Below are 24,848 nucleotides of genomic sequence, written 5' to 3' on the forward strand. Positions count from 1 at the left end.
AGAGGGAGAAGCAGACTCCCCGCTGAGCAAGGAGCCCAATGTGGGACTCGATCCCAGGACCGTGGGATCAGGACCTGAGCCAAAGCTGGATGCTTAACCAACTGAACCTCCCAGGCACCCTGAAATGATTTTTTTTAGATATTGGGGATTCAATGTCCACACTTTAAAGTTATGTGTGTTTAAAAAAACCCAGTAATGTGCAAGGTGAAATGCTTTTGGATAAACATAAGCCTATTTTCTGACCTTTCTTATTGCAGACTCTTTGCCTTAAATGGTAGAAAATGTAGACATTTGCACAGAGTTCAAAAAAAATTAAAACATTGCTTTGGAGGATTAAGAAATAGAAAAGCGTATGAGTATGTGTACATGCATAGATTATGTGTGTGTGCGCAGATATGTACACACATATGTATATACAGGCTAATTTGATCTAGAACAGTAAATCCACTCAGCAAGTTAACCATCCATTGCAATGGTTGCCTTGAGGCATTTGCTAGTTGTGTACCTAGAGTGGGTAATCATTAGCTACACGCTTCGCACTTGGCTAGAGCAACAGGAAACATACTATGGTCTCCTTGCGTATGAATCCATGTGCTCGACCTGGATGTGTGCAGAGTGTGTGATGGTGCAGAGTGGTGTGGATGTGAGTGTACATGAAGGAAAAAAGGCTGCCACTCTCAATAGACCAAACACTCAGGTTAAACAACTGATGAGTGTTACTACTGGAGGGGTTTCTTTTTCTGGCAAATTGCTATTTGTATTGTGAGAGACAAGAGCATGTCCATTTCAATGGTTTTTCAGCTTTATTAATGTTGGACAAAATCACTGTGTTATGAAAATGTAACAGAGGGGCGCCTTGGGTGGCTCAGTCGGTTAAGTGTCTGCCTTCGGCTCAGGTCATGATCCTGGGGTCCTGGGATCGAGCCCCACATCGGGCTCCCTGCTCTGTGGGAAGCCTGCTTCTCCCTCTCCCACTCCCCCTGCTTGAGTTCCCTCTCTTGCTGTGTCTCTGTCACATAAATAAATAAAATCTTAAAAAAAAAAGAAAATGTAACAGGTCTGTAGTTTTGGTGCAAAATTATAAAATTAAACATCTAGGTAACCTACTTATATACTCCTATAAAGTATTTTTTGAAGAGAGATATGCAAAGAAACTTACATACATAAAATGATATTTAAAGATTTCTTTTTCATCCTGGGAGCCAGGAATATAAAAAAAGAGCAGATACATCTAACCATAACATATTATCAGTCATCAAACAGCACAAACTTTCATCTTATGGAGTTTATCTGTTGATGTTGATTTAAGCTATCATTTGTTTTATCACATGAAAACATAAGTTATGTGGTCAAAAATTCAAAAATATAAGGATTTTGAACTAATGTTGATTCAAGTTGTGATGTCTTATCATATTGTCTTTTCAAAGTGCTGCCAGTTGAAAAGGAAAGCACTATGTTTGCCAATCTGTTTTTGAAATGTTTGCCAGAATTTTGGTAGTATCTTGAATAAAGATGTTTTTCTCCAGCATCCTGTAAATACATACTTACATACATACATATATACATACATACTGTTGATAATTGGTTTATGTTACACATTAAAAAAAAATAGTGTGTGCACCTCAGTATTAGTAACATGCTAGAGATAGGGCAATTACTACTCAGGGAATATTACAATTTTTTCACTAGAGTAGTTTAGAGAGAGAGAGAGAGAGTGAATTTAAATACTTTGTAAGAATAATCTAGATAATTTTTAAAGTCTACATGTGGATGTAATTTAAATCACTAACAATTTTCTTCTACAATCGGGGCATTAAGCAATTCTAATTGCACGGGATTGCTTCAAAGAAGAGTCTTTAGGTATTCTACTTAGTAGGCAGACTTTTATTCTATAGGATGTGTTTTCAAACCTAAGAAAGATACCCATTTTGCATATCATCAATGCAAAATCCTCTTTAATTCTGTATCTATGTCTTTGCTCTCTTACATTTGCCGTGGAGACATTTCAAATGGTGGTATGGTAACTGTCTCAGACTTCTTGTTAGTATCTTTACTTTTCGGTGTCAGTTGCAAGAGTGAGTGAAGTAATCTAAAGACAAATTGAAAGGCATAGTGCTTATGTAATTATAAGCAAAAGCAGGAAGGGTGTCCTTTATAACTCCTAGTATACCTAGGAGACTTGAAATTAGATGCTTTCACAAATCATTCATGCAATTTTAAATGAAATTCATTAACAATTATTTGTTTGCTGATGTGGTGATGGGTTTTCTGTTCCACAGGTACTGGGAGATCGATGGGCAAACATCTGTAGGTGGACCGAAGATCGCTGGGTTCTTTTGCAAGACGTCCTCCTAAAATGGCAGCGTTTTACTGACGAACAGGTGAGTCATGTGGGGAAATTGCATTGGTGAAAGACATGGTGAGATGGTAAATGGGTAAAGGAAAACATACAATGATCTACTTCAGTAATTATTTATTTTCTTTTTTCGGAATTGTTTGATTTCTTTCAGTGCCTTTTTAGTGCATGGCTTTCAGAAAAAGAAGATGCAGTGAACAAGATTCACACAACTGGTTTTAAGGATCAAAGTGAAGTGTTATCAAGTCTTCAGAAACTGGCTGTATGTATTTTTTAGCTTTCAAAAGTTTTTTTTTTTTTTTCAAACCCAGTAGTTTACATTAACCCCATTATTTGGTCTTTTTATTCTTCCCAATCTTAAACCAAATGTTCATTGTTTGTGCTTAAATCATAGTCTATGCAATTATAGCATATTGTAAACTTTCTTAATTAAAATAGGGACAGCTCTATTATCTTAGACAGCTTGGGCTGCTATAACAAAATACCACAGACTGGGTGACTTAAACAACAGACATGTATTTCTCACACTTGTGGAGGCTGGGAATGGCAGCCATGCCAGCAGATTTAGTTTTTGGTGAGGACCCCTTTCCTGATTTGCAGACTGTACCTTTTTACTTTGTGCTCCCATGGTAGAAAGAGAGGAGGAAACTTTGTGTCTTCTTCCCATTTTTTAAAAAAATTAATTTTAAAAATTGAGATATAATGGGCATGTCACATTTTATATTAGTTTCAGGAGTACAGCATAATGATTCAGTGTTTGTATATATTACAAAATGATTGCCACAATTAGTTACCATCCATCACCTCACATAGTTACAATGCTTCTTTTTTCTTGTGATGAGAACTTTTAAGATCTATTCTCTTAACAACTTTCCAATACCCAGTATGTTATTATTTTTTTTAAAGATTTTATTTATTTATTCCTGAGAGACAGAAAAAGACAGAAAGAGAGAGAGACAGAGGGAGAAGCAGGCTCCCCAAGGAATAGGGAGCCCGATGCGGGACTCGATCCCAGGACCCCGGGATCTGAGCCGAAGGCAGACGCTTAATCATGTGAGCCACCCAGGTGCCCCCAGTATATTATTATTAACTGCAGTACATTCCCTGTACTTATTTACTTTATCACTGAAAGTCTGTACCTTTTGAGCAACCCTCACACATTTCCTCCTCTTATAAGGGCATGAACCCCAATATGGAGTCTCCACTCTCATGATCTCATCTAAACCTAATAACCTCCCAAAGGCCCCACCTCCTGATACTATCACATTTTGTGTGTGTATATGGAGGTAGGGTTCAACATATGAATTTTGTGGGGACACAAGCATCCAGTCTATAACATTACACCCATGGACCGCCCCCCCCACCCAGTTCATGTCTTTCTCACAAGCAAAATACATTCATTCTATCCCATGAGCCCTGGAAGTCTTAAATAAGAGAAATAGGAAAGAAGGAAGGGGTGACAGGTCCCATAAAGGTCTAAAACACAGCAAAGAATTCCATTAGATCTTAAGCCTCAAGAATAATCCTCTTTGGACTGATACACTGCCCTCCAGGACCACTGGAGTAACAGGATCACCTCCAGAGCTCCACAAGGTGGCCCCGCCTCTTCAGTTCCATGGGGGACCACCCATGTGGCCTCTGCAGCAGCCCTACCCACAGGATTCTCGGCAGTGGCCCCGCTCCTGAGGTACTACTGGGTGGGGGCATCCTGCCCCATGAACTGGAGATGTAGCCCTACCCTTTGAAACCCAGGAAGAGCTAGCCCCGCCATCTGGGCCTGTGGTGGGAGTGGTAGCTCTTAGGATCTCTGAATCACCTACATCATTCTTCCCTCTTCTTGAGCAGTTGCACCTCTTGGGCAGCCCGCCTTCATTCTGTCTGGTTTTCTCTGTTTCCTTTAGTCCCAGCTGGCAGTGTTTCTGTTGGTATAATTCCATCTCTCGTCCTGCCTTCTGTTGAGATGGCTGACTGGGTCTCTGGTTCCCACCCACACTAATCTTATCAAATGGTCAGTCAACCATACACTTAGTGTTCTCTTCTGAACATATTTTCTCTCTCTCTCTCTTTTTTTTTTTGCAATATGGATAGGCTGAGAATTTTCCAAATCTTTAAATTCTAGTGCCTTTATGCCAAATGATTATTCTTCAATTCATTTCTCTCTTCTTGCATTTTACCGTAAGCAAGAGAAATCGTGCCACTCCTTCAACACTTTGCTTAGATATCACCGCAGCGAAATATCCAGTTCCATCGCTCACAAGTCCCGCCTTCCACAAAATGCTGAACATCAACACAATTCAGCCAAGTTCTCTGCCACTTTATAACTAGGATCATCCTTTCCCCCCATTTCCAATGATAGCTTCCTCATTTGCGTCTAAGCGTTCATCAGAATGACCTCTGCCATCCATATTTATACCAATATTTTTGCCCATTTTAATTTATGTACTCTCTAAAAACATGGACACTTTCCAGATCTCCTCTTTTCTGCCAGAGCCCTCACCAGAATTGCCTTTAGGAGTCCCTTCATGGTAGTCTCAGCTTTTTCTACCATGCACCTCAGTACTCTCTCAGCCTCTACCCGTTACTCAGTTTCAAAGCTGTATATACATTTTTAGATGTTTGTTACCACAGGACCCCACTGCTTGGTACCAATTCCTGTGTTAGTCATCTCAGACTTCTATAACAAAATATCACAGACTGGATGGCTTAAACAACAGACATTTATTTCTCACACTTCTGGAAGCTCGGAAGTATGACATCAAGGTGCCAACTGGTTTGGTTCTTGGTGAGGGTCCTTTTCCTGGCTTCTAGACAGCACCTTCTAGCTGTATCCTCACATAGCAGAGATAGAGGAGGATCGGGTGTCTCTTCCTCTTCTTCTAAGGGCACTAATCCGATCATGCTGCTCTACTCTCATCTTCTCATCTAACCCTAATTACCTCCCCAAAGCCATTTCTCCTGATAATACCACAGTGGGTGCTTAAGCCCTCATTTCATGAATTTTGGAAGAATACGAACATTAATTCCATAAGATATAGACAGATTTGCAACTGTGTTTTTCAAAACGAAAATTGTACTTTTGAAAAAACACAGCAAACCTGGAAGAAGATTTCAGTTAAAATAAAAAAGTAACACTAAGAATGTCCTAGAAGGCTGTAAACAATATGTAGTCCTAAAGTAATAGTCTACATCAAAAACTAATGATGTACTGTATGGTGACTAACATAACATAATAAAATTAAATTAAATTTAAAAAAGTAATAGTCTAAATTAAATTCTTTGAGAAATATAAGAGAAGTATAAGAGATGATTATCCTCACATAAGGGGCTCATGCCTTCATTTGGAAAACTAGAAAAAACATTAAAGCAACCCAAATGGCATTAATTATAAGTACCTGTGTGTTTTGAGAAATGAGGGAACTTTGGCAGTAAAAGGACATCAGGGAGGGCTTCAATAAGACATTTCAGTTTGAGTTGAAACTTACAGGATTAGAAAAGATTTCTAAAGCTTATCTTCCACTGTGAACTTTATTATTTTGCTGTAAAGGAGAAGGCAGTGTAAGATTAAGAACTTAGTTTTTCTTTTTTTTTAAGATTTTATTTATTTGAGAGAGAGAGAATGAACAGGGGGAGGGGCAGAGAGAGAAGAAGAGAGAGAATCTTAGGCAGACTCCCAGCTGAGCGCAGAGCCCTATGTGGGGCTCGATCCCAGGACCCTGAGGTCATGACCTGAGCCGAAACCAAGAGTCGGACGGTCAACTGACTGAGCCACCCAGGTGCCCCAAGAGTTTAGTTTTTCAAATAAAATATTCCGTAGTCAGTATTTCTTCTTGTTTTTTTGGTAGAGTAATTCTATTAAATACTAACTTGATGTTAACTCTAATTTAAAACAAAGGTCTGTTATAAGTAATGTTTTATAATTTTACCTAAATGAATCTATATCTATATTGACATTATATAATATAATCAAATCATTTATTTAAAGCTAATCTTAAATAAACTTCTCCAGTTAAATTGGTACTGTTTTACCAAATATTTATTTGTATCATACATTTTTTTGCTCCATAGTTACTAATCTTAGGTTTTTAATTTAAAATAGATTCACTAATGTATTACTTCTTATTACAAGCTAGCTTGTTATGGAAAAGAATTCATTCCTCAAAAAAAATATTTATATATGCTTTCTGGAGTGATCTGACCACTAAAGACAGATTTCAGAAAAGTCATCTCTATTTGTATCAAAAGAATGCAAAAACGTCCGTGATATATTTGTAATTTTGTTCTGCAGTTGTTGGGGAGCCACTGAGAATTTGATAACAATCATAGTCGCATTTGTGGAATATTCATTGGTATGAAGGAGACCAGTTAGTAGAAGTGAACTAAGTAGCACTGGGTAGGAAGAGGAGGAATGAGACAGCTTATTTCAGAAGAAATTGAGGCCCAGGATAAAACACGTGGCATGCATAAGGTATCATAGAATATTAGTAGCAGAGTCAAACTGAGCACCAAGACATCCAGACTCAGGCCCAGCCCTGTTAAGCTATTTCAAAACTCCTCATATCATTTGATTCCTTGACAACAAAAGAACTGCAATCGAGAACTGTCATTTGGAGCGATCATGTGCTACTATGTTGACATTTTAGTGAATAAAAGACTTTACTAGCCTCAGGACCATGAAAATACTCTTTTAGCAAAGTCTCAATAATTTTCCAATATGATTAAAATTCAAATTATGTCACCTTGCTTGTGAACAAAGTGAAAATATGTTTTGTATAAGTCTTACCGTTTGATAGTTTTAGCCAATTAACAAAACCTGACAGCTGGTCTAGAATTTGAGGTAAAATTCCCCTGCTGACTCAGGCAGTGAATAAGAATTTAATGTTCATTAAAATATGTCACAATCTGAGACCCAAAACAGGTACCATCTGCCACCAGTTCCTACTACATACCTAGGTATAGTTACAGTGTGCTCAAACTCTTTTATTTATAATCAGTGTAATTTGTTTTGAAATATCATCACCAATAGCCCATAGGATCTCCTCCTTTTCCTTTGAGGTGGGAACTGAGGAGTCAAGTATTTAATTTCCTCTAGATCTGTGCTTTTATCCAAACCGTGTAGACCTATTATTTTTTTATTTTTGTGTGGTCAAAACTGACTTTTTATTTGCTATAAACGATAAAAAGGAAAAGAGAGAAGAAACAGTGACCCTTATGCGGTGAATTCCAAGGCTGGTAGAATCAAGTAGGCTAGCCTGGGAAGGCCCAAATTTGAAAGGAAGTGTGCCGCTCCTGTGAGGACTGGTGGTGTTTTGCGGGGAAGGGCAGCTCTGGGAAGCCTGGTGATCCATGAGCCGATGGTGTGCAGGGGATCCAGGGGTACTAGGGAGTTGAGGACAGACTCAGCTGTGGCTGTGGGACACGTGGTAGCTCAGCAAGTCCCTATTGATAGTTCCATTCTACCGGGACTTGATTACTTTGCCTCACCTCCTGTCACCAGCCTCAAAGAATTCATGCAAGTAGAATCAATGGTTCTCAAACTGTGATCCCCATACTGGGATCTTGTTAGGTCCTGGGACACCTGGATCTAACAACAGCTGGGAACTTGTTAGAAATGCAAATTCTTAGGTCTCAGCCCAGACCTGCTAATTCATACAGACTGGCAGTAGGGCCCAGAAATCTGTATTTTAGCAAGGCTTCCATGTGACTCTGATGTTCCCTCAAGGAATTCCTGGGCCTTTTGTAAGGAGACGTTCATTTTGCACTTCTAACGTTGACCAGATAGATCATGTCTGTTCTGTCTTCTTGAGCGGCTTCTTTGCTTCCTGTCTCTCCTTACTACTAGCCTGGTCTAGTTTATTGACTGTATCTTCCTGCCTATCTTGGAGGTAAGTCCAGGTGTTTGGCTTCTTTGAAAAATAAAAATACATTTCTTCTTTTAAAATCCTGGCTGTCCTCTGCCATGTGTAAGTTTTCTAGAGCTTCCTGAGTTTTCCAGAGCTCTCTGGTTCTCTGGCACTCCAAGACCTGTGATCAGTTTTTGATATGCAGAAAGACATCTATTTTATACCCTAATAATAAATAACAAATCATAGTCATTTATTATGCATACATAAAATCCAAGCATAGAAGTATTGATAGTCAAGGATAGATGGGAGAAGGTAATTCATTACTATGATTCAATGCTTTCATGGATTTCCTGTCCTCTCCTTCTATTAGCTGTGGTAGAAGAGTCCTTTGGGTAGAGGGAGATCATGAAGAGAGAGAGAGAGAGAGAGAGAGAGAGAGAGACAATGAGAGGAAACATTCCCCTAACAAGAGGAAACAAACTGAACCACTCACCTGCCATCACCATTTTAGAAAAGGCAGATCTAAAATTTACTAGCTAGAAGCATTGGTACAGTGTTCTTGTCATATAGATTTAGGTAAAAATATACAGATTCAATACTTCTACAATGTCATTATAATAATGTTATTACTTTACCTTGAGTCCATTTTCCCTAGTGGTATTCTTTAGTGGTGATTTGACTTTCCCCTTTATTTTTGTGATGCTCACCAAGTGCTTCTTCATTTGGCTTAATTTTAACACAGGTGTCTTAGTTTCATTTGCCACTAAATCCCTTCGGGTATCCAATTAGTTTTATAGATCATCTAAGAAAAACTGTTCAGGTAACATGAAGTTACCCATAAATTTCCAACGCAGATTTTTTCCTCTTCTTCAAACATAACTCTCAGATCCTTGTTCTAAAATGTTTCCAAATCATTACCCATTTAGCTTAAACAATGGTGCACCTCTGAGCCTTACACATAGAGCTATTTAAAGTAGCTTCTTAAACCCTGAGAAAGTAAGCCAAAGAGGATTGTATATACATCTTTATATTTTTAAATGTATTTAAAATGTCTTTCATTCTATCATAACTTCTTCCAAAAAAAACTTGAGATGGCTTGCAATGAAACAAACGGATGCCAAAAGTTAAAAGAAGAAAAGAAAAATGAGATGTCATGAAGGGATTGGAGGAATCTACAAATTTAAATTTGGGTCCCAGCTCTAGCCAGGGAGCTGAACTATTGTTTTACTATTAGTCCAAGTGCGCATTTAAATTTGATGGAGGGCAGTCTGTGAATTAAACAAACAAAATCAATATACAAAACCAATGTATTACTAAGTTCCCACATTGAAAGTTTATTTTGGTATGAATTCTCCTTAGAAATCTTAACTCATATTTTGATTTATTGCATTCTTTCAAACTGAGAAAAAATAGTGGAAAAAAAAAACCTTAATTGCTGAGGAAAAATAGGAAAGAACTTCACAACTAGCTTTTATATCTTAAAAACAGCATGCACTAAGAATCCAATTTAAAGTACACCAGGTAAAGCAGATTCTGATTAAAGGGTGAGCTAATTGAAGGAGACACCAGAGCCTTCTGCAGCTCAGAGCTATCAGTGCAGTTGGCATGCCCAAATGAGCTACATAAAGTATCCTTTGATTTCTTTGTGTGTATGACACTTCAGTTCATAAGCAATCAGTACATCTGTTTCATGATAATTTTTTTGCCATGTGTAATATCAGTTGTTCTTGAATTCACAATTGTTTTGGAAAGACAGGTCTCACTGTTTAGTTTATGTTTATTGTACTTGCTATTGCCGGAAAGAGGGGATTGCAAAGGGACTGTAAAATAATTTTCTTTCTTTCTTCTTATTCTGTGTCTACAAGTTAAGTCAGGGACTATTATTTGGGAGCTGGAAATTGGATTTTCCAAAGTGCAGAGTAACCTTAATGGATAAAATGAAAGAATAAGCTGTCCTGATCTACTGATTTCATACAAGCCACTTTGTTTATTCATTCTGCAACCAGAGGGCATGTGTGACTCCTCATAACTCACAGGAACTTTGAAAATATGAATGTTATAAAAATTACTCCATAAAACACATATGTATTTAGAAAACATGCAAAGTGATTCCAAAGGATTTGTGTCACACTCAATTACTTAGTTCTATTACTTAATGGGCTTTAAAATTAGCTTTAGAAGATAATTACTCAGATAGCCAAATGTTAATTGAATAACAGATGCTAAAAAAATTTAAAAGTCAGTAAACTGCCCTTTGAGCAACACTACTTTTTTACTTGGAAGTCCCTTAAATATTTTTAAATAGCTCTTAAGTTTCTCTACTAGGTTTTTATGCTACATCTGACTTTTTATTTGTTTTTTTTCTTCAAGCTTCTTGGGAAGATTATTTGGATTACAATTTTCTACTTATATTTTTATGGGCTCTTGATCCTTTGCAGGCACGATTACAATCTTATCTATACAAATGAGAAAATACATGCAAAAGCAATATGAACTATAGTGTTTTAGAAAATGTAACCTAGGCTTATTACATCTTCTTTCCTGTTTTAACAGGCCTTAAAAACAGATCTAGAAAAGAAGAAGCAAACTATGGACAAACTCTGCTCACTCAACCAAGATCTTCTTTCAACACTGAAAAACACATTGGTAGCCCAAAAGATGGAAGCATGGCTGGACAACTTTGCCCAGCGCTGGGATAATTTAGTCCAAAAACTTGAAAAAAGTTCAGCACAGGTTAGTGATACTAATTACCCTGTAATAAGTCATCCTTTAGATTTTTGAAATTTTCATTAAGAGAGCAGTGTTATAACCCTACAAAATATATCACTGGACTAGTCCTTGTCAAGTATTCAGTTGAATAAAAGCATGGGTCTCTTGGTTGTCTTGATATTGGGGAATGTGGGAGAGGTGAAGGAGTGAGTGCTAACTGACTGAACTAGTTACTGTCTTAGAGTGCAGCCCCTTCCAGTTCAGTGGGAATGAGGATGGGAGTGACTTAGAGCAACTGGACCAAGTTCTTGGGGACTATGTCTCACAACCTAAGCCCAAATCCTAGATTTCTAGAAACTGGAGGGCTATTCGTTGGTCTCTACATTTTATATATGAGAAAAATGAAACATAGGGAGGAGAAATGAATTGTCCAAATGAAGTTAATGATAGGAGCACGGTTAGGGCTCAGGTCCTTTGATTTCATGGAAGACCTCATTCTATTACTTCAAGTAAGGATCTAATCATTGGATGTTCTTTCTGCCACAGACAGTTGATTCATAACACAAACACATAGACTGTGGATTAGGCAAGCATCTGTGTTCCATTTGAGGTGTCATCATGTGGTTTTATGTTAAGCATTTTAAAAGTTTTGGTAATTTAAAGAAAATGGGGTAGTTTTAAAGTAGAAACTTATTATCTGATATTATTAGATGGTGGAATCATGGCTCATCGTTCAAAATACTAACATTATATATAATAGTATTTAACATATTCTGCCATATTATTTTCCATTACAGAAGCTAACCTTTACTAATTAGTCGCAATTCATGGCTCAATGCACCATGCGTACATCTCTATTAAAGCAGTGACCACATTCAGTAGCTTTAGGCAGTTATCTCCTTTGTTATGAGACAATGCAGGGAATTTGTCTTCTTGACACTTGACATCTGATAAGTAGCACTTAGGAAATGTTTGTTGAAAGATGCAATGAAGTTTAAAGTATTGCATCCAGAAATATAATTTAAGAAAACAGGATCAAGCAACATATATGATTTTCAATCACACTTCAACCTCCCTTCTGAAATTAAATTCATACTTAAAATTTTAAATTTGAAGGAATATAAATTGTAATTATTTCCTATGCAGTCATTGGACATAAATAAAAATTGTTTGTTTTCCACTGAATATATTTTTATCAGTTGCTTGATCTAATAGTGATTTTAAAACCACATCATGATTCATCTTGTTGTATATGATCTGGCCATGGTTACTTTGTCTTAACACTGGCATTTATGTAATAAACTGTGAGGCATTAGAAAATTTGATACTTTTCAAACCATCAGTGATATCATTCCAATATGTACCCATTGGTTCCATAGATTATTGCTGCTGTAAAATGGTCACTTAACCATGTTCAGAAGGATTGGCATTGCCTTACAAAGAAAATTATTTAGAAATGCATCCCTTTAAAAGGGTATATTTATGGAGATGTAACTGTTACCAGTAGGTCATGCTTTTGTTCACTTGCATTATATACAGTGGTTTTCAAACTTGTATCTGCATAATAATCACCTGGGAAACTGATTAAAATGCTTGGTTCTGGATCTCATGCTCAGAGAATCTCATTCAGTAAACCAGTAATCTGCTTGCAGCCTTTGATAGAGTCTACAGAACATATTTTTAAAAAACATTGAATTAACAAGACAGTGGCATATGTGTCCATCCCCACATTGTGGGTTTTTCCACAGTGCTGCCTAAAATGGGGAAAATAGAGACCTTCCTATCAATGCTGTATTTAAATATACTCGCTTTCTTGGAATGAGCCTACTTTCTAAGGAGCGTTGTATATATCATCAAAACGTTACTGATTTGTTATTCTAGTTGGTAAAAACAACAACAACAACAACAACAACAACAACTTAGAAACTTTATTTTTAATGGTCTAAAATTATAAGACTACCACCCAGGGCACTTACTCACCTTCCTATTTTTGAACTTTTCAAAACCTGTAATAAAGCACTACTAGCTCTGGTTCATATAGTTCCTTATAAAATGATGTCCAACATACAGTACAACATGTATCCACTGTATTTGCCCACTGGGATGTGATGAAGATAAAATAAAGTCATAGACATGAAAGCATTTTGGGGAAAAAAAGAACTCTGGTGCTCTTGATATACAGAGCATACTGTTTAGTGAGTCTGGAGGGCTTTTGTAGTTCAGTATCATTTTTAAAATTTTTATTTTCACACATTTATGCACTACTATACCAGATTAGAAGCAGGTAAGTAGACTTATATTAGGCAAGTTGCTTTTTAGAATACTAAGCTTCAGCTTTTCTACAGTTCATATTTCAGGTTTTGTTCATTGTTTTTTTTTTTTTTTTTTCTTTCCCCAAAAGGAACTATCATAGGCCCAATCTAAAACATTGCTGGGGTGGGTTGGGACTCTTAGAAAGATAAAAACAAAGCTACCCGAGGACAGAGTAATGAAAAGGAGATAGAGAGAACCATGAAATAGTATCTTATAACTAAAAAAAGCCCTAGATTTTCTTTCTTAAATGTAAAATTGAACTTAATCAAAATTACATGGGAAAAAGCTCAAGAATATTGAGGGCAAGGTTCTGACTTTGAAGAACAAAGCTCTCTTGTATGCACACTTTCCGGTATGTTTGCGGGGGCGGGGCGGGGGGAATGTGAGAATCTGTCCCATTAATGATACAATACTGCAATCTCCTAAAAATTCTTTTAAGTGATTGGTTTAAAGAATGAGCAAAATCTGGTAATGGTTAAAATCCAGTAGGATATAGGAATTATGACCGAGATGACAAGGCATCCGATTGTGCTCTTATAAGGAACATTGTGTGCCTGAATTTTTGACTGCTATTCAGGTCAAACCTTTGAGGGATTTTGACCTTTTGAAACAGTAGCATGGCAAGAGATCAAAATATGGAAAAAATCAGCTGTGAGGCTGTTCTCTTGCATTTCAAAGTCAAGGTTGGCTTGAATAATACCTGGACACAAGCTGAGGATGCTTAAGTTGATGAGAAGGCAGAGTAAGAAAATAGAAATACTTTGTTTCCAAAAGTTAGGAAGAATAATAACCCTTGCTATGTGGGTGCTTAAGTTGAGAAAAGAAAACAAATCAAACATACTCTGGATTGACTTATTTAAAAAACTCAAATGACCCTCTGTGTCCTCTAAATCTTTTATAAATATGCTTGTTGAAATTTACAGTTTTTTTTTCTAAATGCTTGTAATTTTATGTAGTTTTATCTTGATTATACTTAGGAAATAGGATAGTCAGAAATTAATTATAGGTAATACTTTGAAGTTACACATAATTTTAGCAATTTGAAACAATCTTTTCCCCCATTTAACTGAAACCATATATACTGTGGAAAGGGTATAATATTCATGTGCTTTATAATTTATTATGGTATTTTATATTAAACTTGGCATTAGGTGTTTAAATGTAAAAATGTATCTATCTAGATGAACTCAGAAGTTCTGTAGTTTTGTCATTGTTTAGTAAATTATTTTCTTTGCCAGGAGTAAGGGGCATTTTGTGGCACATGTAAGTTTATACATGTCATTTCCATTTCCTGAATATTTTGCTATGTTTCTCTTGACCATTTTTGCAATGTTCTGAACTATAAGCCCAGATATCTTAAAGCTAAAATTAATGTGCCCAGAATCCTCCTCTCCTTGAACATGAGAGTACATGTTTATGTTGTATATTTCTCTACCTATAGTCACAGATGCTGAAAGAGAGAAAGTGATCATTATGTATGTATTTATCTATTCTATATCATTGATGTCCTGCTGAGAGTTTTTAAACTCTTGCCAGACATGGTTGTAGTGTAAAACATGGTTGAAGATAATAAGCCAGGATTTTTAGTAATACCAGAAATGCAAATACAGAGATGCAAAGGTATTAAGATGAATATTTCTTTATTTGCCTTTCAAGCAATGTTTTAAGCAGACTCCCTGCTGAGCATGGAGTCCAATGTGGGGCTCAATCCCAGGACCCTGAGATCATGACCTGAGCCGAAACCAAGAGTCAGACGCTTAACTGAGCCACCCAGGCACCCCTGCCAATGATTTTAATTAAAAATACTCTAAAGCCTTTCTGTTGAAAACCCTTTTCCTTGGTTACTGAAAGTTCTCCAAGCCTAATCAGCCTGATGTCAATTTAAAAAAATGGGTTTTATAAAACCTAGAATTAAAATAAAATCCCTTGATTTATTTTAGGTTTCTGTCTTATTCAAGGACTATCACTTATCAAAAACTGATGATGTATTGTATGGTGACTAACATAACATAATAAAATTACATTAAATTAAAAAAAGAACTATCTAAATTCATGGACTAACCATCTTGAATTTTAGAACATCTTTTAGTTAATAGCTTAGGTTAAAGGTTTTATTAGAAAATTTCCAAGTAAATTAACTGTATCCTTTTCCTGCCTCCAACTAAAGTAGATGTTTGAGAATGGGCCTTGTATATCAATGTAATAGTTTTTATTTTATAATTCATTATCTACAACAACATAAAATGCTGTAGGCACTGAAAATTTAAGAGACAAGAGCTGAGTTAATTATTGGACACTCTCATTGCTTATTTATAAAATGGAAAGTCTGGGCTAGGAAGATCTCCATAGTGTCCTTCCAGTTCTCAATGCCTGTGATATGTTTCTCTTTGCTTAAAATTTTATATAAAACTCTGAAGTAATTGGTGAAGCGATTCCAACTATCTCTGCTATATCAATCTCAGAGTCAGCTGGAAGATGATAATGAAAATAAAAATCTCTTCGTAAAAATAAGACTGACTTCTGAAATGAGTACATTTAACTCATCACAAATACCCTGTATTTTAAAATACTCTGAAGATAAAATACTCAACATCTATATGATACATCTGTTCTCTACTGAAAATAAATAAAATAACACATAAAGAAAAATATGCATTTCCCCCTCAATGTACACTTGATCATCTGCATCCCTAGTTAAAGACTCTGTTTCATTACTTCATGTCAGACGGTGTGTAGAGGAAGGTCAGGTGGATCAGAAAAAAATAAATGTCATTGCTTCTTGAGTTTTTGCAGATGCAGTTAATTCACAGTCTCTCAAAATCTGTGTTTAGTATGAATCCTAAATCCAACATGACTCTCTTCTTTCTGGCAATTTGTACAAAAGATAATATGAAGTGAGTGACAAAATACATGAAATTGAACAGATAGTTTTATAGAATAAACCTTCTTAATTGTTATATAATATTTTATTTCAAATAGGAGAATTACTTCTTTTTTGATATCTTTTGAATATGGACCCTAAGCGTGTTCATGATTCCAATGTTGTTATCTTTTCAAGAAGTTATATTGCCTTATGATCAGTATCAAAACCAGACAGTAATTTAATAATGAAATTTAGTTATCAAGCCACTCTCATGAACTTCAGCACTCCTTGTATGCTCCGCTTAGCTATGGTAATTCCTCTGCCTTGGTCATGGGATAGAGTATTTTATAGCCTTTTGATTAATCATCCACCTTCCTTTGTGAGCACTTGATCTTTTGCCCCAGGTTTCTCATAAAGTTCAGTGTATAAATTCTTTCTGTTGCTTAGAGTTGTAAATCCTTATACCATCAGATATTTGAGCCTTGTGCTACCGTGCCTGGGGAGATGGTTTTAAGCCTGGCTACCAATTATCAGCTAAAGCTGTTGCTATGATTATGCAGTATATTTTAAACTGTAAAACCACAATTCTTCCATACCCATTAAAAGTCAGTTGATCTCTCTAAAGTTATGTGTATAAAAATGACAGCAAAAAACCCTCATCCACAGTTGTCAACCTGATTAGATTGTTTAAAAAATTCAGGTGTATTTAATTTGATTGATTTTTCCCAAATTTAATTGGAGTTTATCAGGAGCTGAAGGGCATTAAAAGATGGTCATATGCCATTGTGTGCATTTTCTTTTTTTTTTTCAATCTTCTTCTGACTTCATATATGCATGTGTGTATATATAAACTCACCCTCCGCTTAAAGGAAAATAACCATTCAGAAATCTGAACAGGTATAGCATCAGGTGACCGTACCTACTAAGAGTGGGATAAAGGAACATTGAGACTTGGGTTTACATTTTTGCTCTGCCACTTACAAGTTGTATCTGCCTCGAAATTTTACCTCTCATCTATAAAATGGGAATAATAATAGTATTTACTCTTGGGTCCATGAGGTAATGGCAGCTACCACTTAATAAGCCTGGATTGCATGTACTATTCTAAGTATTTTAAGTAAGATAATGAATGCAAAGCACTTAGCATAGTGCCTGGGACATGCAAAGTGCTTTGTAATTGGTAGGTATTCTTAATTAGTATTTTCATAATAATGAAAATGATAAGCTAAAGTAGATAACTGATTCTTCATAGCTTGAATCTCTTTTAGTAAATTTCTTTAAATGTTCAAATAGTAGAATATCTCACATTGCAATAAGTAGAAATCTGTAACCCCAAAGAAATTTAAAGGCAAGAATATTTAAATAATTAATTGGAAAAATAAAAGATGCAGTTAAGAATATAGCCAAAATAAAAGAAAAAGAACCAGCACCCCCAAAGTTAATTTAAAATGTAAGAGCTGGGGATAAAGACAACTAGTTACCCCTGTGAAACCGGAGACAGTGGTTGAAATGTTTCCTTTCATCGTATGCCTTTTTATATTCTTTAAATGGGCTTGAATGCGCATATATTTCCTTTTCGAAATGTGAGTTTTTAAACAAATGGAAGAGAAGATGGCAAGAAAGAATTTTATTGTTTGAGAGTAGTTTGATTTCTCCGGAACTACTAAAATTATATAACCTTATTATACAAGAAGATGTATACCCTAGAACTATCAAGTGAGTGTGCAGATGCTCTTCCAATTTTTCCCACAATGGAAAAATTTAACTTTTGGAAACTAACATAGGTAACCTTATGAGTAAGAAGGTTCAGTAGAGAAAAAATTTTTTAATTTTCTACAAACATTTAGAGCAGATAGTGGTTCTTACTGATATATATCGAGAAAGCGTTTTTTTGTGTTCAGACATTACATAATTTAATTCTTGAAACTAAGGCTTGGCTGCATAATTTGTGGGGCCCAGTACAAAATGAAAATGCAGGGCTTGTTGTTCAAATATTATTAAGGATGTCAAGAGTGTGACAGCAGAGCATGAAACCAAGCATGGGGTTCTTTGAGGGAGGGGACTTGGGGGGCTACATAAGCTGCAGAGTCATGAAGCCAGCCCTGTTTGCAACACCTTTGTGGGAGGTGCATTATCATTCCCATTTTACCTATGAAGAAATGAAATCAAAGTTCTGAGAGACAAATGAACCTACCCTAAATGCTACCGTATGTGAACTCTGGACCTGGGGTTTGAGAATTGTGGAGCCTGACTCAAAGACTCCCACTCTTAATCACTGTAAGAAGTCTAAAGGAACTCTTTTCCATTTTTACTGGATGATTAACTGACAGATCAAGGGAATAGTATTTAAAAACAAATGTATTTTATTTTCATGAGGACGCTTGAAAGTTATTTCCAATATACTGATAATTAAAATGGAAGTGGGTGGGGGATGGGTGAAGTAAGTAAAGGGAGTTAAGAGTGCATTTGTATTGCTGAGCAATGAGAGATGTATAGAATTCTTGAATCATTCTATTGTACATCTGAAACTGATATAACACTGTATGTTAATTATACTTGTATAAGTAACAATGGGGAAGGCGACTGAATGCGGGTTTAGTTAGGTAGACTCAAAGTTTGTTGAATATCACTCAAACTATGTTATATTCTAATTTTGACGCTGCTCCATTAAACGTCTTAATGGTGGCATTAAGTCATTCTTAGCAGATTTTGAGCTGTCCTAATGTTCAGTTATTTTAATGTATTTGGATGACATATTTCCCTAGTTCTAACGATACATAGGTATGACTGACCTAAAAACAACAATTTGAACAGAAAAATTCTGAAAGTTTTCGCTGCCTGAAAACGCAACCTTTTCCAGAAAATGTTTTGTTGTAGAAAGTTGGAAAATAGAAAGAATACAGAAATATTTAGTCCATAGTAGAAATTATCTGTGCTTTCTCTGCCAAAACATAACCACCATTTGTGTTGTTTACTCAGTACTATAATGTAAACATTTTCCAGTGGCATTGAAAATATTTGAAACATGTACAGTAACTTTGTCACATGCATGTACTATAATTTATTTAAGCCAGTACCTGCGGACATTAAGTTGTTTCCAACATTTTTCCATTATACCTTATCCTGTGGACAAGGGTAAGTGTTATATGCAGCCTGTAGCATTAGATACATTTAAATGTGAGCATCCTGGCTGAGGGAAATTTATTTTTGTAACATTTGAAAAGAAACTGCCTTGATTACTATATGTTCAGTGCAGGTAATCATTTTGCATACTTGTATTTTTCATGCAGCACTCACCTTGCCTCACAATTATGTGTGTGTTTGTCACCTTCACTACTATACTGTAAGTTCCCTAAAAATCAAGATTCTGTTTTATTCATTTCTGAATATTCTATAGTGATACATATAGAATACAGGCTGGAATTTAATTAAAACATGATTCAGCTGCTGAGTAACTCATACAAATTTAGATTGCTTTAATTAAATATGATGTCCAAAGTCAGGAAACCTAGGTTTTGGAGCACCAAAATCAGAATAAATCTAACTCTAGCAAATACCTGATATTTTAAAACTTGGAAATAAGATTTATCAGAGTCATGATTATCAATCTTCAGATCTTTAAGACTGTCGGATAGAAACAATACTCAATTTACTCTGTGTTGGTTCAGGATTCAAAACAAACTTTAAATGAACCAAGCCATACTAAGGGAGGCTTCTACTAGGTGTAAAAACTTTGCCAATGGGAAGATTGGCTGCCATATTCCAGAAGGAGTTATCTGCTTCTGGGAGTAGTAAATCCTACAGTAAGTGGAAAGCTATACTAAATGACCTCCATAATCCCTCCTTGTCTATATTTCTAATGATTCTAACACATAATTAAGTGTTTACAGTCAATAACTAAAAGCCATGGGGAAATTTAGTACATGACCATTTGGTTTTTATTCTGATTATATGGAGTAGGTTTTGAAAGTAATTATTAGTTTGTTATATATAACAAATTATATCCTATGGTTACAGGGTCAATGCACAGTTGTTGTTGTTTTTTTTTTTCATTATTCCATCCCAAAGGAAACAAAAGAGTATTTTCAATTATAGTACAGTAATGATTATAGTGTAGAACAATTACAGATTTATGTCTTACTATTATTTTATTAAAAATGATTGGTTTTTCTTAGAAGGTTTTCTATATTTCTAAAGGCCTTTTTGTAGTATATGATGTTGCCATTTCTCTATACCTTACTCTCGGTGGGCCCATCTACCCAATTTCAGAAATATCAATGAGAAAATAGAATACTACAGGAATTAACTTCACAGCCAAATATCCAGTAGCACAAATGTTTCATAACATTAGATACAACTGTAAACAATATGTTTGCATTTTCAGAATTTCTGCATTCTGGTGCCTCCACATACAAAATTAGAAAATTTCCCCCTGAACTATATTCTCTTCAAGCCATCATTGTATGCAAAAAAACTTGCTCATGGTTAAAAAATATTACTCTGAAAAAATTAAATGCTCTTGGAATCCTCCTTAAAAATGACTTTTTTTTAGATTAAGGGTAAACTTAGTTTCATCATGTAATGATCATTTTGGGTTAAAGACAGGTAGGATTGAGGTTATATTTTAAGCATTTTTTTTAACAGCTGTGTTACTTTCTGCCTTCATTTTGGTATAACTTGTCAACAGACTATATAATTATTGTTTGAGGCTCAATGATGGATTCTAAATAATGAATATATGGAGATCTTAAAGAAGATAAAACTTGTCTTGACATAGGCAGAAACTCAGTACCTCTTAATGTCCTTTAAAAAAAACTATTTAGGCTACCAAAATAGAAGTCTCTAAGGCCTTGACATGTGTAAGGGTAGCACTTTTACCCTTGTCAAAAGCAATTTTTACACAAGACATCATGACAAAAGATTTCATTACTCCACTGTCAATTGCTTCTTCGGAAGCTGCAATAAGAAGATCCTGAGGCTTCTCTGATTTCCTCCCATTGAAGGAATCAGTCATGTGTGAGGCACGGAGGTTATCCCAAACCCTTTCCATTATTTCTTGGCAAATTCAGGAAAGTCAGTCAAAGTAATCTTGACCTCAATCGGATCCCTGGCTCTGTGCATATCAAGTAACTATAAGTGGATCTAATGCAGGCCTGTTTTGGTCTCTTTGTAAATAGGTCTTCCAAATGATTTAGATTACTAAAAGGGTAATAATGATTAACATCTCAACCGGTAACTATTCAGTTCTAATAACAGGAGGGCTGTGAGACAGAGAGTTGGTGGTTGAGGAAGGAAGGAAAAGTATCTCGCCATTATATAGCTAATCTGGTAATGCCCATTTACTGAGGTGATGGCTTCTCAGGATTTGGGTCACACACCATATTATTCCAAGGAGTGATGATCTGTGCTTAAAAGATAATTTCTAAAAGTGTGAACACAAAGCGTGATTCTAAACCAGGAAGTATCTTTAATGCTAACTTTGGAGACTCAAATATTTTAACATATTCATTAGTTAAACAAGGGTGGTGTGCTTTTTAGCTTTTGAATAACATTCAGGTTAAATGTACTGGACTAATAGGCACTTTATGTTAACCTTTTATTGTAATTTTAAAGGACATTGTACTTATTTGATTAAAAAGTCACTTACTGTAAAGTTCAAAAGATTTTATTTAAAAATTTATGGACTATAACTAATTACTATATATGATAACCAAAGATGCATTCAACACACTAATAAACATCTGTAGTTGGTCAAGGCGATGAAATTGGTGCTGGGATACCTTAGTAAAATTTACATTAACGTGGTAAACACTTAAAACAGCATGTTTAATTAACTGTCAGAGTGATACTCTGACAAAACTTAGGTTTTGTTCCTTTGCCTCCCCCCCCCTTTATTTTCCATAGTTTGACCAATAAATTGAAGAGACACTAAGTTTACTTCCGGTTTTGAGATGACTTTCCTTTGTGATTTAAGTCAACATAACTTAAGTCAGATAAAACAATTTGATTTGGGTTCAATATGGTGCTATTTTGATCTGAAGGTCAATTTACCAACAAGCAGGAACAGTTTCTCATTATTTTCCTTCACCACTCCAAGTAGGCTTTACTGAAGTCTTTCAAACAGTGTGTGACCTCTGTTTCAATACTTCTCCCAGATTTCACAGGCTGTCACCACCACTCAGCCATCACTAACACAGACAACTGTAATGGAAACGGTAACTATGGTGACCACGAGGGAACAAATTCTGGTAAAGCATGCCCAAGAGGAACTGCCACCGCCACCTCCCCAAAAGAAGAGGCAGATTATTGTGGATTCGGAAATTAGGAAAAGGTGAGAGGCTCTTATTCATGGCTTTATCCTCAAGCAAAAAGTAATTGTTAAGCAGGAAAACATTTATAGCTGTTTGGATCGCAGTGTTTTTACTTAAACAATATTTCCAGAAGCCTCAGGTACCTGACATGTCCGTTAAGTTAGAAAATTGTGAAATAAATTTTAAAATTTGCCCAAGGAATCACCATCCCAACCAAAACTGAATGCTCAGTGGAAATATTGTTTTCTGGATTAAAAGAAGAAACCACGTGTGATGAACTGCCATGGACTCATTTTATCCTGAAAGTTTCTTTTTTTTTTTTCTCTTACAAAGAGCCTACTTGTTCAGTGCCTCCCTTTGCATTAAATGTCTTTTTTTCCCAGTAATAGAAAGTACACTTTCATGAAGAAGAAGTACACCTATAATAGACGAGATCCATTCTGCTAGTTTATGAGAACATAATGTCTCAATCTGCACATCCTAAATCAGGAGTAATTACACAATAGATTTCCTGTTCTTTGATATTTTTAAAGTCTTATCTTGAAGGTGTTAGAATTTTTAACTCATCTTTTTGTGGATATTTTCAACTAGACATTATAGATAAGTTAGGTATTATGTACATCAGTGGCTATATTAAAATGATGAGAATAAAATTTCATAAATGCAAAACTAGCATGAAAGTCATAAAAAGGTACAATTTTTTTCATTGCAATTATTATCATTCTAACATTAAGAAAGAACATTAAAATCTGCCTTATGTTTCTAAGCAGCATATGTTTAGGAAGGCATGGAACACTTGACATTAGAATTTATGTATACAAGAGTATAGAAGTATGAGAAGAAGAACACATACCTAAAAATAGCACATCAGATGTTCTAGGCAAAGGGAAAAAAAACCACCTAGAGAAGTTACTCAAGTATATTATTTGGGACTTTCAATACTTCTCTTTTAATCTGTGATTTATAACCTGCTTTCGTAATTATACAGTCAACTGCTAGGCTTTTCTCCCTGGTTGCATCTACGTGGCTGAGTGAATCCTCTTGTCCAGTGGTTAACAAACTAAAGCCAGCAGACTAAATCCACCTTGCTGCCAGTTTTTGTATGGCTCACAAGCTGAGAATTATTTTTACACATTTAAATGGTGGAAAATAATCAAAAGAAGAAGAATATTTCCTGACATGTGAAAATTACATGAAATTCAGATGACAGTGTCCATAAAGAAGGTTTCATCGAAACATAGCCATAGTCATTTATTTATATGTCATCTGTGGTTGCTTTCACATTGCAAAGGCAGGGTTGGGTAGTTGTCACAGAGACTGTATGGTCCACAAAGCCTTAAAATATTTACTATCTGGCCCCTCATAGAAGAAGGGCTCCTGATTCTAGTCATATGGTTCTCTGAATCTTTAAGAATTAACGTTCTATTTGGGGCAACAACTTTCAAGGACTCTGCACATGGTAGTAGTTGAAATTTTAACATTGACGGAGAGAAAACATAATGGCAAAAATAAATCTGTAAAGCTCTTAATGAATCTGCTCTTTATTAACCCAATACCATGGATGTTAATTTCACATCATGTTAAGTATATGTCTGCAGACAATGCTTAGTGGAGATATGGATTTATGGATCCTTTGCAACAACCCAACAGCTCTCCAACAATTTTCCAAGGAGAGCAGTATGGAAACCTAGTTGTCTTACCCACCTAATATGTTCAAGATTCTCCTAATACAGAAATTAGCAGAGCAGGTTGATTCATGTCAGTCTCTCCCTTGGCTCCTGCCAAGCATATTCTTGGCTTGTTTGGATAATGTATTTGGTTAAGAAAAATGTGTTTTGATTACTTTTTGTTTTCAGGAAAGTGTGGCTAGTGGTGAAATATTTTGTCTCTTAAATTCTGTTTGCATCATATGTTGTCAGCAGTTTTTGTAAGTGCCTGAAATGAGATGACCAATTGAGAACATAAAGGATATATTACTTAAACAAAAACTAACACTTATTGATGGTTTTGTTATGTGCTCAGTGCTAGATTAAATGCTTTATTTGCTTAGCGTGTTTATTCTTCCCAATTATCCTACAGGATAAGTATAGCTATTATCACTATTATACACAGCTACAGAGTGCCTGAGCCAGGATTTCAACTGAGGTAACGTACCACAGAACCTAGTTGGGGTACTAAAATGTTTCTTCAGTAGATATATGACTAAGGTGATCTTATATTTTGGTTTCCCTGAATCCATCCCAGGTTATGTCTTTTGTGACATCATAATTATATATAACACCAACTTTCACTCTCAAATATGTCCAGATTTGGATAGTACAATAATACGGATGCTTTGTATAAGACTCTAGATCGATAAATTTGTACTGAACAAAGAACACACACAAGTGAACATTTAGGACAATTCAGTTCAGTAAGTGATAATTGTCTAGAGGATGGAATCTGGTTAAAAT

At 35.6% G+C, this 24,848-nt stretch overlaps 1 protein-coding gene across 9 annotated transcripts in view; it reads left to right on the forward strand.

Annotated features, from left to right (window-relative positions):
* The window catches only part of DMD (dystrophin), a 2,185,421-nt gene that overhangs the window by 757,058 nt on the left and 1,403,515 nt on the right, over positions 1–24,848 (forward strand). For all 9 annotated transcript variants that reach the window (XM_078064107.1, XM_078064109.1, XM_078064106.1 and 6 more), the window contains 4 exons: positions 2,280–2,381; positions 2,511–2,618; positions 10,753–10,932; positions 22,240–22,415. In XM_078064107.1, coding sequence (XP_077920233.1) covers positions 2,280–2,381; positions 2,511–2,618; positions 10,753–10,932; positions 22,240–22,415 — 566 coding nt within the window. The remainder of the gene's footprint in view (positions 1–2,279; positions 2,382–2,510; positions 2,619–10,752; positions 10,933–22,239; positions 22,416–24,848) is intronic.

Source organism: Halichoerus grypus, chromosome X, assembly GCF_964656455.1.
Source record: "Halichoerus grypus chromosome X, mHalGry1.hap1.1, whole genome shotgun sequence".
NCBI classification, from domain to species: Eukaryota; Metazoa; Chordata; class Mammalia; order Carnivora; family Phocidae; genus Halichoerus; species Halichoerus grypus.